At 41.7% G+C, this 15,895-nt stretch overlaps 1 protein-coding gene and 1 long non-coding RNA gene across 2 annotated transcripts; both read right to left on the bottom strand.

Moving 5' to 3' along the window:
• Window positions 1–720: 720 nt before the first annotated feature.
• Window positions 721–5,491, bottom strand: LOC124281026. The gene is made up of 4 exons (XR_006899824.1): window positions 5,387–5,491; window positions 3,920–3,985; window positions 2,773–2,922; window positions 721–867 (listed from the first exon to the last, which is right to left on the bottom strand). It is a non-coding gene; the product is annotated as an uncharacterized LOC124281026 (long non-coding RNA).
• A 5,804-nt stretch (window positions 5,492–11,295) lies between these two features.
• On the bottom strand, window positions 11,296–14,577 carry LOC124281006 (uncharacterized protein 4-like). Its single transcript, XM_046717018.1, has 4 exons — window positions 14,419–14,577; window positions 13,782–13,856; window positions 12,493–12,534; window positions 11,296–11,879 (listed from the first exon to the last, which is right to left on the bottom strand). The coding sequence occupies exons 2-4, from the start codon at window positions 13,840–13,842 to the stop codon at window positions 11,599–11,601; spliced, it is 384 nt and encodes a 127-aa protein (XP_046572974.1). The 5' UTR covers window positions 13,843–13,856; window positions 14,419–14,577; the 3' UTR covers window positions 11,296–11,598.
• Window positions 14,578–15,895: the final 1,318 nt, after the last annotated feature.

Raw genomic sequence — 15,895 nt, 5'->3', positions numbered from 1 at the left:
TTCGATTATTTCAATTAATCGGATCACCACTAGTGAGCATCAGGTGCTACCAATAGTGCAACGCATGCTAACCCAAAGAGCAGCTATTATCACAGATTTTCAGTGATCCATTCATTTACATTTAAATACTGCTTCTCCCTTTACTCACATTGGAGTGAGTGAGTTTCGTTTTACTCCGCTTTAACAATATTCCAGCAATATCACGGCGGGGGACACCAGAAATGGGCTTCACACATTGTACCAAAGTATGGAGTTGACCCCCGAGACTTTAACACTTTGACCACTAGGCTACCCCATCGCCTCTACTCAAATTGACCCGTGAAGATCCAGGTTAGAATTGGTCTTTAGTAACCAATGTTTGTCGTAAAAGGGACTGGGTGGTCAGGCTCGCTGACATGGTTGCACATGTTATTGTATCCCAATTGCGTAGATCGATGTCCATGCTGTTGATCACTGGATTGTCTGGTCCGGCCTCGATTATTTACAGACCGCCGCCATATAGCTGGAATATTGCTGAGTGCGGCGTAAAACTAAATTCACTCACTGTAAACATGTACCTTTCACCGCAGAACGCGTCCGGAGTGTAAATAAACTTCAGTTCCGTATTTATAAGCGTGTTGGTATTAAGTGGATAGAGATGGACATCTTCGTCAGATAATCGAGACTGATTATACTCCAGCGTTGAAGTTATATATTCAGGATAAATGGGACAACAAGAAATGACAACGGACACATGTTTTATTCAGGCATGATCACAGACACACTTCTTCTGGTTGAGTGTGGTCCCTGCTGGACAGTACCGGGTCCTCCACTGGCCATGGATCCAGTGTTTATACCTCCGGCCGCTGTAGGGTCTCATGTCACACCCTGCAATCAAACAGTTTCCTTGTACAACTCATAGTTACCTTCCCTACATTTGACCCGGAAGTGGAGTAGAGGATAGGGCCCTTTCTGAATATGTTCTCCTGCCTGTGGTAGTTTTTATTTTTAACACATTGGATGAAAGTTTAAAATTAGACGCTGCTTTAGTAGATTTTTAACAATTTGACATGATATCAATAGTTTTCCATGAAATAGCGACAAGGTGAAGGACGATGTGTGTGTCCCAGTTTCATGCTGTCAGTGACTATTGTTAATTTTTGTAGTTGCTGTCACGGTTGTTTAACGCCGCACTGGGCAATATTCCAGCTATATAGCGGCGATCTGTAAACAATCGGGTCTGGACCGGACAATCCAGTGATCAACAGCGTGAGCACGAGGGATGACATGTGTCAACCAGTTCATCGAAGCTCACCACCCGATCCTCCCAATGGCCCTCTACTATGGTGATCTACCTTCAGTCGTTGGCAATCTATAGCCTGTTGTATTGTCATTTATAGTCAATACATTTTAGATTTAATTACTAGTTTTACATTTATTTCTGTGATAATCTAGTTATTTTACTGTCCTTTGCAGACAAGTAAGTATATTAGCTAATTTGTTTTATTCATTTATATACATGCATTTACAACTTTCTTAGTCACGATATGGCCGAAATACTGCCGTTGTGACTTTAAATTTTCACTCACTCACTCACTCACTCACTCACTCACTCACTCACTCACTCACTCACTCACTCACTCACTCACTCACTCACTCACTCACTCACTCACTCACTCACTCACTCACTCACTCACTCACTCACTCACTCACTCACTCACTCACTGGGTTGCTGAAGGCCAATTCTAACCCGGATCTTCACGTGTGGTAACTAAAGTAACTGTGAAATATAAGTTTCTGGTATTTAATCGTCATATGCTTTAAGGTATAGCATTACTGAGAACTATACTGCTACAATAGTAAGAAGGATCATAATGGAAACAAGCTTATCAACACAGAAAACGAGTTGCATCTATAACTGTGTGGTTGACACAACACTACTGAGCTCTTTCAAAACAACTGATTTGTTGTGGCCTTGTGGGGGAATGAATGGGTATTGTGTAACGTTACTTCGGACAGTACTTTCAAACCACATGCAAACTGTAGTGCAAATAGGGATGCGCAACAGAAAAGAAATGACCAGTCTTTCTAAATGCGATCGAAGCGAGCAAAGGTTGGCAACGTACTTCCCTCGCTTCGGTTCGAAAAATATTTTTAATGGCAAAATAAAATATCGCCACGATCAACGGTTGACACCCATTTCCTCAAAGGGTTGTGCTCTCACATTTCAAACCTCATATTAACTAATTACTCACGTGAAATATATTTAATTCAACATTTTAAGCGCCACTCGAGGCATGTCAAATTGTTCTTCGCCTCCATTACCCCTGCCAGCTTCCGGTTCAACGGAGTGAAGGAACAAGAATAAGCAGAAATTAAAAAGAAATATCATGTTGCCTAATTTTACCATTAAGCTGTTGGAGATGCTTTTCTTATCTGTCGTCGTTATTGTTAGAATTTTCGTTGCATTGGTTCTAAAAACAACACTTCTGACGTAGCGAGTAAATAAAAGCAAGGGAGGTAACTCCGGAAGTATTTCCGGGTCCCCAACTCATAAGTGTCTAATACAGGTCTGAAACTCTGCAGGGGCGATGGGGTAGCCTAGTGGTTAAAACGTTCGCTCGTCATGCCGAAGACCCGGGTGAAATGGGTACAAAGTGTGAAGCCCATTTCTGGTGTCCCCCGCCGTGAAATTGCTGGAATATTGCTAAAGGCGGCCTTAAACAAAACTCATTTCCATGAAATTCCATCTCCTCCATCGGTGGCCTCGTGAGGCCTAGCTAGAGTACTAACCGTTTGTCAGGCTTACGCATGCGCAATGCCCTTCGCTGAAGATTGTCCCTGATGGACAAGGCATTACCCTTGTCCCGGTTATGTCTCTAGATATGTAGTGTACCAAAGACCGCTTCAGCATGTAGAGATTGCATTTGACTTTCTTGTTCTCTGAAAATGGAATATATATTAAACGCGACAAGAACGTTTCCATATCAGTATGTAATCTCTGCTGAATAGAGAGAGTCCATCATATAATTCCGATTAAATAATGAGGATATCTCCATATAACTCCATGCTGAACTACCCATCTCTATCGTTAAGAAAGTTCACCGGATTTAACCACCGATGGGGAGTTATTATTATTATTATTATTATTATTATAGGATATTTATATAGCGCACATATCCTTGCAACCATTGCTTGCTCAAGGCGCTGGTATTTTTTTCCCTCGATCATTGGATGTCAATCTCAACGTCACATCGTATTATCAATCTCAACTCCCTGGGGGAGTATACAACTCTTGCAGCCACTAGGCGCACACAGTTATTGTGGCTTTCTCATCCTAACGAGGTACCCATTCACAGCTGGGTGGACTGGGACACATAGTCACAGTACTTTGTCCAAGTTCACTGCACGTTGCTGTACCCGCAACTAGGTGTTTGCACGTATTCATGTGGCCACCATCTGGTCATATACCAACGGATTCGTGGGTTCTTTTAAGTGCACAGGGTTGTGTACTGTACACTAGGGGTTGTGACAACAAGGAAAGAGTCTGCACACAAAGTTGACTCCAAGGTTTTTACACCCGGTCACAGGTGGACTCGATGCCGACACCTTCAACCTCGCTAGATCACTAGCCTGGCACTTTAGCCAGCTCGCCCACCACGCCCCCTATACAACAACGTGTAATCTGAACACCTGGATTGATGTCTTTCCATGTCGTTCTTCACAATGGTTTATCTACATAGTTGACTCCAAGGTTTTTTACACCCGGTCACAGGTGGACTCGATGCCGACACCTTCAACCTCACTAGATCACTAGCCTGGCACTTAAGCCAGCTCGCCCACCACGCCCCCTATACAACAACGTGTAATCTGAACACCTGGATTGATGTCTTTCCATGTCGTTCTTCACAATGGTTTATCTACATGCACAGATACTCACGGGCAACAGCACTTGAACATATGACCGCCAGGCACAGAAATCCCACCAGAAACCTCATGGCTGATTCTGCAACGCCGACGCACACACCACAAATTACTCAGACAGAGAAACAGATAGGTAGATACATACTCACACATGGCAACTTCTTGACTATATTATATCGGTGTTGAATTTTATACGGTTGTCAAGCAAGGGTGAAGTACTACAGCACGGAAGAAAGGACACAGAAGGGTGTTGTCAGATCGCGATATAAATGTGGAACAGCTCGTAACCTTTCGAGGCTAATACGACTCAGTGAGGTTTGTGCCGCTTTTAGCAATGTTCCAGCAATATCACAGGGGGACACTAGAAATTGGCTTCACACATAGGTCCATGTGGGGAATCGAACCCAGGTTTTCAGCGTGACAAGCGGACGCTTTAACCCCAACAGTACCATAAGTTTCTAAATAATGTCCACAGTTCTTGTGTACGAGCACTTTCATTCTTCCCTGCTTAATGAGTGTTCATAAAAGTACAACCGTGTCGTGAAAATACACTTCAGGGCATAAAACAGAAACACCTGAAAGCTTAATTTGCTCAAATAATACAAACACTATGACAACGCTAGTAGGCTGGAAAATCTAGGACGTGTGCCAGAAATATTATGTCTAAAACACAATGTTGGGCCCGAACAAATAATCGTCATCGTGCCTTGTTTGTTTCAGTTTTAACCACAATGAAATGTGAGTGATTCTTTCTTTTGTCCGGCAGTGTAGGCGTTTAGCATAGGATTAAAAACAATCACTTTACGATTGTTAGATGACATTTGCAACCACTGTCATACAATCTACCTACAAATCTTTATCGGAGACTATCTACATATAAAAAAGCGACAATAACGTTTCCTTCGGATTAAAGGATAATGCAATGAAAAACCTTATTGTTATAAAAGAATATAATGTAATTGAAACTTTGGGTTTTATAAACAGCATTTAGAAAATACAGCAATAGAGCAAAATAAAACGCAAGAGAACTATAAGTTACGAATGTCTGCCTTGCAGATTCCACCGGATGTAAAAAACAAAATGGCGGTGACAATCATATGAATGAGTAACTGAAAGCACAGCAGATAACTTTGCGAAACGCAACGACATGCCCTGCTAAGAGAGATTCATACTTAGCCACACATAAAGTTCAAAATGTACATAAAAAGAACCTTGTAAATTCCTTAACCAAAACAGTATCGCTGAAGGTATCGACTTTGAAGTATTCACATTCACAACAGAACAAAGAACTGAAAAGGCATCCCATATATGAATTGACACAATCGTCCTTGTTAATCAATTCATGATTCTGTCCTATAATATTTCTTTCTACAACAAATACCAATATTGACACAGTGGACATATATCGTTAGTAATAATTGACAAAACATAAACGTAATCTATCCCATCTGAAGAAAAAAAGAAACAATAGCAATTAACCTACCTTCCGATACACAAGGTATTTTATGAACAAAGGATATAGCATCTTCCTTTAAAGAATAGGTACCAGTTGAAACTATCTAAGGTGTCACATATCCATTAAAGTGTCAGAAACAATGTTCCTGCTACTGACATCGTGTTGAAAGATGTAGGCGATTAACATAGAATGGGGTTGGACCCCCTGAAAAGATAAAAACAGCGTCAGTACTTGCGTGGAATGTCTTGAATTCGTGTTTGAAAATCGTGTGTTGACTCGAATAAAAGATTTCACATTTGATGACAATGCTGAACCATATACGAGGGACAGGCGAAAAATTAATGGAACTCACAGCCCAAAGTTACAAGACATTTTATTATAATGGTTTGGCACGCTTGAATTGATGAATTAGATTCAAAAGTTTAAGCTTCGTGCCGGGCGATGTGGTAGCCTAGTGGTTAAAGCGTTCGCTCGTCACGCCGAAGACGGGGTTCGATTCCCCATATGGATACAATGTGTGAAGCTCATTTCTGGTGTCCCCGGCGAGATATTGCTGGAATATTGCTAAAAACGGCGTAAAACCATACTCACTCACTCAAGCATTTTGCATCTTGTGGAAGTTCAACATCGGTGGGTTTGGTTGGTTGGATTGTTGTTTAACGCCGCATTCAGTTAAATTCAGCGGCGGTCTGGAAATAATCGAGTTTGGATCAGACAGTTATCGACAGTATTCTGTGGTATTGAGAAGCGATGACATGTGTCAACTAAGTCAGCGAGTCTGACCACCCGATCCCGTTAGTCGCTTCTTACGACAAACATGGGTTACTGAAGATCAGTTTTAACCAGGATCTTCACGGGTACTTACAGCGGTAGTGTAATCAGAGGTACCCTGTTCAAATCATAAGAAACGCCAAAAACAGAACAAAGCAGTTAATCCTCACCAAATAGGTATCTAACACACCAACATTCGTGAACGCATGACTAATGGCTATGGGAAGGATGTCCGTCAGTGTTCCACCGTGGCAAAATGGTTTGCTGAGTCTTAGCGTGGACGTGGGTCGCTGGAAGATGACCTGCGGTCAGTGTATTGGAATCAATTATTCAGAGACATTAAGTTAACTCTAATTGTGGACGTTATGAGCGGAAGTTGAGGTTTGAAATGAAGTGATAATTCTGAAGGTTTGTTTTGCAGAGAAAGGCAGGTTAAAGTCTATTCGTTTCAATCACTTTAATCTTGGACTCGCGAGTGTTATGCTTCAGTTTCAACGCAGTTACATCTATTTCTCAAGAATGTTTCATCAAGTCGCAACTGACTTTCATCTGTGTGTTGGAACCGTGTTGTAACAGTTGAGTTCTGGATTAAACAATTGAGACTTCGAGTTGATGTTACATAATTACGAAGAGGCTTAGCCATACACCCACTTCGCAAAACAATACAGTCAGGTAGACCTGCAGATGTCATCACAAATGATATATTCGCAAGATGTTAATCATGTGTGATCAACAAATAAAGGTGGACGAAACAGTTTCTGAATGTGGCAATTCACATGTTAATGTCTCCAATACAACCATAAATGTTTCCACATGTGTAAAGTTTCTGCTAGGGATCGGTCCCTCGAAACCTTAATGCACTGGATCCTCACCAACGAGTGAGACCCCTTGGACAACAGCATGGTGGCAAATCCTCACATCTTTTTCCATTGGGAATCGAGTGATTAGTTTTACCGATTTTGCAAACCTTAACTCTCCCTGCTTGGGACCAAAGTTTGGTTTAGGGACCAGGCATAAGATATATTTTAGGCCATAGGCAGCTTGCAGTCCAAATAGATTGCAGTACAAAGTGCAGGGCGATTGTGTTAAAATATATATTAAAAACGTTCCCTACCCTTTCTCTGTATATTGAGTTCTTTGAACGTTTTGATCGTCACTCGAATGATTAATGTGAGTGAATTAGTTCTCAGGTTGCTTTGACCAGTATTTCCGTCATATCAGGACGTTCAAGTTGTCTGGAGAGTCGTTTACCGCTTTGCTGAAAGACACGAGCAAGTGCATGTAGTCGTGACAAACCGTATGTTTGTAGTTTTTATGTCCTGGTATGACCAGAAAGTACTCTTACCTTTCACATTCATGAAATAGGTCATCTTGAGTTTTCTTCATCTACATTATTCTAAGATATCGCATAATGACAAGATGTACGTACTAAATTACTTTAAAATTTGCAACCGAGTGATCTAAATGTTTACAAGGTTATTAAAAGGTTACACAATACGGATGGCCTCATCAGAACAAATCCGTGAAGCTCCGGGTTAGAACTGATCTTCAGTACCCCATGCTTGTCGTAAGAGGCGACTAACGGGATTGGGTGGTCAGGCGCGCTGACTTTGTTGACACATGTCATCGGTTCCCAATTGCGCAGATCGATGCTCATGCTGTTGATCCCTGGATTGTCCAGACTCGATTATTCACAGACTGCCGCCATATAGCTTGAATATTGCTGAGTGCGGCGTAAAACTAAACTCACTCACTCACTCATCAGAACAAGCGGGACTCACTCATCAGAACAATCGGGACTCCTGCGACGATCAATGGAATCTGGAACGTCAACTTTGTACATTGTCCCTAATGCAATAGCGATATGTATATAACTTTTTTTAAAAAGTATTTTTGGGTGACAATATATTTGTAAGTGTGTTTCCAGATCACAATGTTTAAGGAGACGAATCGTAACCATCCCATGCTATGGAAATAGTAAAGTTTTGGCGAATAATTATAATTCTCAGCAAGAAGATCTGCGGTGGGGAAGCCTACTGGTTAAAGTGTTCATTGGTACGCCGAAGACCCAGGTTCGATTCCCCACATGAATCCCAATGAGTGAAGTCCATTTATGGTGTGAATCGCTGTGATATTACTGAAATATTACTGAAGGAATATTACTAATAATATAAGTACTGACTTAATAAGAATATCCAGATTCGTTCTCTGTTGGTGATATTGCTTTGAGTAGTGTATGTAGGGTGAGGTGAGGTGAAATTGGGTTTTACGTCGTGCTTGAGAATACTTCGCTCATATGACGACGTGCATGCGTGTATGTGTATGTGCGGCTGCTTGTACTAGCCCAGACTTAAGCTGGTTTTATAGTGCTAGCCCACTGAGATACCATGCCACAGTGAAGCATGAATACCCCACTCAGACACATTACACTGACTCCGAGCCGACCAGTCCTTGTTGTACCCATTAATGCCGAGCGCCAGGCAGGGACCAACAAGTACCATATTTTAACGTCTTTTGGTTTGACGCGGTCGGGGATCGAACACGCGACCTTCCGCTCTCCGGGCGGACGCTCTAACCACTACACCACGGAGGCGGTAATGTATGAAGGCGGTTCCAAGACAGGTCCACTGTTATTTATGGCTAATTCAGCTCCCAGCGACCCCTAAAAATCATTATCCACGAGCGGAGGCATCGTTTGATGTCCTTTTCAATATCCACATATAGCAGCCTAAATCTCTAGGGAACCGGCGCAGTTTCGGCAGCCAACATAAAAAGAAGACCAAGCGGGTATAGCTTCTCTCTAGTTCAAAAACATACAAACATACACTCAAACGAAAGTACACCTATTTTCTACTCCATGTAGGAGTGCCCGGGGTTCGTAATGCAATCTGGTTTGGGCGTTTCTGTCTTCTCGTCGTCCTGTCTGTCGACCGGTGTGTTGGCCGGTGTGTTGGCCGGTGTGTCGACCGGTGTGTTGGCCGGTGTGTTGGCCGGTGTGTTGGCCGGTGTGTCGACCGGTGGTGTGTGGCCGGTGTGTGTGTCGACCGGTGTGTTGGCCGGTGTGTTGGCCGGTGTTGGCCAGTGTGTCGACCGGTGTGGCCGGTGTGTCCGGTGTGTTGGCCGGTGTGTCGACCGGTGTGTTGGCCGGTGTGTTGGCCAGTGTGTTGGCCGGTGTGCAGTGCTCCCAGGTCGTGTGCACGACCTTCTACACAATCACGGCTGCTAGCGAAAGGTAGGTCCACTTTTGGGCCGATTCTAGCATCTGCCCCACCTTCTGAATATCCAGACGAGTCTCCTCTTGTTCCTCCTCTACGCTTTCTATTTTCTCGCGGAGTTCGTCTCTTTGGACTTTGTTGCCACGTTTTGACATATTGAAATGCCAAAGCAGTAATCTGAACCAGGTGCAATGTTCATCACATTTGTCATGGCTCCCAGCCACTAAGGACTCCAAAATTCGCCGTACCGAAAATCCATGAACTCTAGATTCATCCGGGCTATGTTTCCAGTTTTGCAAGAAGTCTATTCGTGCTCATGATTGTCACCAAAGCAGTAAACGTCAAAGACACGTGTCATTTCAAATGGAAGTTTGATACAGTTCAAAGCGACATTATGACAGACGTAATCACAGACTCTGTACTTAACAAGTCATGGCCAATTTTCAAGGACGTCTTTGCCGCACCGAGATACAAATTCCGTTGTGTTCATGATTGTTTTAACATAATATTAATGGAATGTTGCCTTTTTAACTTGATATATTCTGTGACGAAGAAGCTGACACCGTGGTGTAGTGGTAAGAGCGTCCGCCCGGAGAGGGGAAGGACTCGGGTTTGATTCCCGGCCGCGTCATACCAAAAGACGTTAAAATATGGTACTTGTTGGTCCCTGCCTGGCGCTCGGCTTTTAATAGGTACAACAAGGACTGGTCGGCTCGGAGTCAATGTAATGTGTCTGAATGTGGTATTCATGCTTAACGGCGGCATGGTATCTCAGTGAGCTGGCACTATAAAACCAGCTTAAGTCTGAGCTTGTACATGTAGCCACATATACACATATGAGCGCAATATTCATCATATGAGCAAAATATTCTTAAGTACGACGTTAAACCCCATTTCACCTCACCTGTTCTATAATGCATATACGACTCGCATACAGTCTAACCCGTGAAGATCCGGGGTAGAATAGGTCTTCAGCAACCCATGCTTGTCACAGAAGGCAACTATGCTTGTCGTAAGAGGCGACTAACGGGATCGGGTGGTCAGGCTCGCTGACTTGGTTGACACATGTCATCGGTTGCCAATTGCGCAGATCGATGTTCATGATGTTGATCACTGGATTGTCTGGTCCAGACTCGATTATTTACAGACCGCCGCTATATTGCTGGAATATTGCTGAGTGTGGCGTAAAACTAAACTCACTCACGCACTCACGCATACAGTCTATAACCGCCATATAGCAGGAATATTGCTGAGTGCGGCGTTACACAACCAACCAACCAACCAACCCATTCTACAATCCTCTTATCTTGTAATAAAGCAGTCGACAGGCCAGTTACTATATGCGTGTTCAAACTATATTGTCAGTTCTCCTGTGTTATTTGGCAGTGTTATTATTTATATAACAAAGTTCCAAGTGTATAACATTTCTGAGCATAGATCAATTTAATATTGTGAATGTTATGTACACAATAGATAGCCTTTAGCGGATAATGAAAGAATGCTCGGTTTTCAACATAATTGGTTGTAATTCTGAAGCAAAAGTGTGACCCGGACAAAGTATGACATGACTTGATGTTAACCGATTTAGTGGTGAGCTCATTAGTAGCCTTTGATGTATTGCAGTCATTCAATCAGGAGTCGTATGTTAGAGGTATCAAACGCTGATTTGATACCTGTAAATCTACTGATGGAAATAAAAAGGGAACACCACTTCACGGCAGTGTTCCTTTATTTATTCTTCTGAGATTTCCTCCCACAGCGTTATTCAAAGCTGGTGATGAAAAGTGGAAAATATTAAAGGGACGCTTGAATTTTCCTTTGTTCCTATATTTGTTTCTCTCAGTATATCATTCGATGTGTGTGGGTTCGTACTGACATACTTTCGCAAGCACAGGACTTCCTTCATGTGTCATGTAAACCGACCACTAAAATGAAAACATGCCATACAAAAATGTATTAAGTGTTTTATTTATGTTGTGAAATATATGCCACTGTGACATGAGATACATAAAATACAAAGTCGGTATAGGCAGATACGTTTATCGTCACACATTTTTAGACATTGTACAGGATTCTCGAACGTCTCTGATTGCAAGCGTTTTCGAAATCAAAGGTTTCAAATTGTTAAAATCAAAACATTGGCACGCATCTATTACCGACATTGGATCATTTGATATATCAAAAATGTGATGATGACAGATATGATGTCGTCGTCGTCTTCGGCGGCGGCTGCTGCGACTGTGGCTGCGGCTTCTACATCATTGACATCATCGCGGGAACGTACAATGACCTCATCCCCTGCGATCCTCTAAAACGATCGGCAAACATCATATCGATGGGGTTAAGATCCGCATTCTTCGCTATCACCATTCGCTGGATCGGCGAGACTTGTGTAGAAGGATCCATCAGCATATCCAAAGCGGCCACCTCAAAGTACTTGTCTCCCATCAGCATCAGATAAGGATTATTTAAAAAACTTTTGTGTGGCCTCGCAAGACCAGCTACTCCCTTGGAGGGTAAACGAGGAGCTCCTGCTGAAAGATGTCAATTGAAGTCCAATTATGAAGGACGTTTGAAACGTATTTCGAAAATATTTAAATGAGAAAATAGAAAATTCTAATGTGTTTTTAGTAAATATTCTAAATAGGTTGTTTTCAATATGGTGAGTGAGTAATAGTATTACCTTACACGTATTTATACATTCATCATCAGAAACGCATTTTAATACATAAATGATTTCACAAGTACTCTTGGTGTTACTTTACATGTATCTCTGCACGCAGCATCTAAACGCATTTTCTATATTCATGACTTTACATGACCTTTTGATGTAACTTTAAACGTATCTCAACAAAATATCTGCAAGAATATAGATCTGAACGTATCCCAGCTCGTATCCTTCCCAACACACATATATTCCCGGAAAACAATACGGTTTGTTTATAAAATATAAAAACAATTGTGTTAATTTTACTGGAAAACAAAGTCATTAATTGTGTGCAAAACCTTTTATCATCCAGTGTGTTTGCATAAACTATTTAACTATTCAGTGTTGGCAGCCAATCATTCTGGAGGACCTTCTTCAATTTTCATACTCAAAGCGGCTAACTCCTCCATACCTATACCTGTTTAACATTTATCGCTTACCTGCAGGAGGTCCTGGCAAAAACGGTGGTCGTATTGGCGTATCTATGGAATGACAGGAAATTAATTCAGTTTGATAAAGTTACTTCATTGTAATGCTATATCTTTATAAAACAATATGCTAAATCTAAGTATCGGTTCCAAATAAAGAATATTGTCATACATAAGGAGTAAGTGAGTATGGTTTTACGCCGCTTTTAGCAATATTCCAGCAATATCACGGCGGGGGACACCAGAAGTGGGCTCCACACATTGTACCCATGTGAGGAATCAAACCCGAGGCTTCAACTTGAGCGAACGCTTTAGCTATTAGGCTACCCCACCGACCTTATCATACATAAAGGTGAGGTGAGGTGAGGTGAGAGGAAATTGGGTTTTACGTCGTACTTGAGAATATTTCGCTCATATGACGACGTGCATGCGCGTGTATGTGTATGTGCGGCTGCTTGTACTAGCCCAGACTGAAGCTGGTTTTATAGTGCTAGCCCACTGAGATACCATGCCACAGTGAAGCATGAATACCCCACTCAGACACATTATACTGACTCCGAGCCGACCAGTCCTTGTTGTACCCATTAATGCCGAGCGCCAGACAGGAACCAACAAGTACCATATTTTAACGTCTTTTGGTATGACGCGGTCGGGAATCGAACCCGCGACCTTCCGCTCTCCGGGCGGACGCTCTAACCACTACACCACGGAGGCGGTATCATACATAGAACCGGGGTGGTTGGGTGTTTAGGTATCCCCGTTCTTGTATATAACACGCATTGCAGTGTTCCGGGAACTGATCCCGGGCTTTTGACTGAAAAGACGAACGCTTAAACCCCCTCCCTAACACACCACTTTCCTAATGTTTGCAATTTTTAACATGTAAACAGTGTCGTGGTTATTAAAAACTTCAAGTTCAATTAAAAGTGAGAGTGAGTGAGTTTTAGCAATATTCCAGTAATATCACGGTAGGTAACACCAGAAATCAGCTCCACACATTGTACCCATGTGGAGAATCGAACTCAGGCCTCCCGCATGAAGCGCAAACGCTTTAACCACTGGGCTACACCTATTCCATGTAAAGGCTGCACGCCATATCTCATATCTATGAGGCTATCAGCAAGCATTTATTTCGAAGGAATTTAACCCAAGAGAACACACGCAATAGACATTTGGTGAAACCTACGATCAAGGCTTCTGGTTTTAAAAAGACAAGGATCATAATCAAACGAATCTGGGATTCGAACCCATGATGGAAAAGCAGACCAGAAATATTATGGAACAACAAAGTAAATACTCACTCTGTGCAAACGCAACATAGGCTGTGGAGCAAAGGACTGCCAAGAAAATGAGGCTATTCATTGTGATGTTTCTTTCTGAAAGTTGATCAATATATATTCACATTTGCTTTACAATTGTTATACACCGTCACCATACTACAATTATTATAGAAGCTGGTGCTAACACAACGGGATACATTTGTAAATAGTATTCCATTAAGCCCACAATGATAATCCAGTGTACAATGATCGTAGTTATAAATTCACTTGATAAACCGAATCTGACGCATTATAAAAAAAACTCTCATAACTAAAACTATTAAAACTATGTGTTATCCCCAGGAAGCTGAGAATGAAATTCCAATACACTGTAACATTCGCTTCTCTAATGGAATCTGATGGGCTATAAATGTTCTTCCTGTTAAGATAGATTTGATAAAACTAAATATTCTACTCAGGAAGAATGAAATTCGGTAATAACATTCACTTGGTTAATGGTATGGTTTTTGTCCCCTTTTAGCAATATCCCGGCAATATTGCCCGCTATAAATGCACCTATTATAAAGATACATATAAAAAGACTGGGTACAACATATTCTTAGGGTATATACACCTTAATACAACAAGAAAACAATCCAATAAACAAGGGCTAATTTACCTGCAAGGTATATGAGCCTCAATATTCCTCTGCTTGTCTGTTCTGGAGCACAAGTTGTACTGACACTAGTTAATAAATGCCATAAATCCAATGTATGTGTCTTAGGCCCTTCAGATGAGTCAAACGCTAACCCATAAAAAGTTTCATTGCTTGGCACACCCTTGTTACAATTGGTGCATGTCTTCCGAATGCGCAGAGTCCAACGTCAAAGGGCAGCGTACAGAGTTGACGCGTCCTCCATTGTGACGTTATACCCGTGGCATTTGACATTTTATAGCAAGATGCATGTCATAGTAAGGGAACTAACACAAGTTTCCGCGACTCCGAGTTCCAGATGAGCTGTTTAAAACAGGATCATTGATTGGTTTCCGCACTATTAACTTTCGTGAGAGTGTTTCTATTGCAACATGGCGCTGAAACACATATGTGTCGTTTTTTCATGACTACGACATATATCAACTCCAGGATGCTCAACGGCGTGTTAGTTGAAGCTGACAGAGGGTGACAATGAATAATGTTTAAGTAAAAAGGGTCAACAGAAAAGGTTATTCGTTCACATTTGAAAACTTACATCACTGATGAACATTATTTCAGCCTTTTGTAGAACTCCTATGTATATATTTTAGTGCTATCGTTTGAGCGAGATTCCTTTTTTAATGAAAACAATATATTTGGGAGGACAGTAGAAGATATATTTTATCACAACTTTGAACAATTGTATCTGTGAAAGTACTAGCTTAGCAATAATGTATGTTTTCATAAACATAGTTCTTCTATCGGATGACTGACCTGTCCAGCAAACAATCTATTTTACTGCCGATATTTCTTTTCAAGCTGCTCTTAAGAGCAATTTGTTTTAAAAGTGAACTCCCAGCCAAAATCAGAATAGGGCATTGGGCACCATTGGTTAACTTTAAGCAACGTTGGCAGCATATAGTACACTAACAGGCATCTGAGCTCGTCATCTCATTCCCTGGGATCCTCCCCAAAGTTGAAACCAAGGTTATTTTGTACTTACGTCTGCATACGACCACTGATGAAATCAAACCAATGGATATCAGTAGCTACTTCATTGATAGCATACATATGTGTGTAATGTATGTGGGACGATTCATGATCAACCTCCTCAGATGCAAGCCTTTGTAAAAATATAACACATTTATATACTGTAAAACTATTAATGGTTCCTTGCCAGTTAACAACATAAAGCTGGGTATTGTGAGTCAGGATGTTGTAAGCGATACCTGCGACTATGTCGCTATGTTTAACGCCATGGCTTGGTTCACTAGAGTACTGTTGGAAATAGAAAAAAACTGTTTTTAGGCTGTTACTCTGTATCCCTAAAATGTACACAATTGCAAATGTCGAAATAACCCACATTGGCCTATCTGAGGTTCAGTGGGATGCATGTTTACCCGTAAAATCGGGCAAAACTTAGGAAAAATACGAATAGCTGCTGAAAACAGTAGATCAGACT

This window comes from Haliotis rubra, unplaced genomic scaffold (genome assembly GCF_003918875.1).
Source record: "Haliotis rubra isolate DU_JTF1 unplaced genomic scaffold, ASM391887v1 Scf108, whole genome shotgun sequence".
NCBI classification, from domain to species: domain Eukaryota; kingdom Metazoa; phylum Mollusca; class Gastropoda; order Lepetellida; family Haliotidae; genus Haliotis; species Haliotis rubra.
This window is presented reverse-complemented; position numbering and strand designations above follow the sequence as displayed.

Excerpts from the sequence above, each read along its gene's own strand:
- LOC124281006 (XM_046717018.1), bottom strand. The coding sequence starts at position 13,842 with ATGAATAGCCTCATTTTCTTGGCAGTCCTTTGCTCCACAGCCTATGTT. Across the intron at positions 12,535-13,781 it reads CTATGTTGCGTTTGCACAGA|ATACGCCAATACGACCACCG; the intron begins GTGAGTATTTAC and ends GTCATTCCATAG. Across the intron at positions 11,880-12,492 it reads TTTGCCAGGACCTCCTGCAG|CAGGAGCTCCTCGTTTACCC; the intron begins GTAAGCGATAAA and ends GACATCTTTCAG.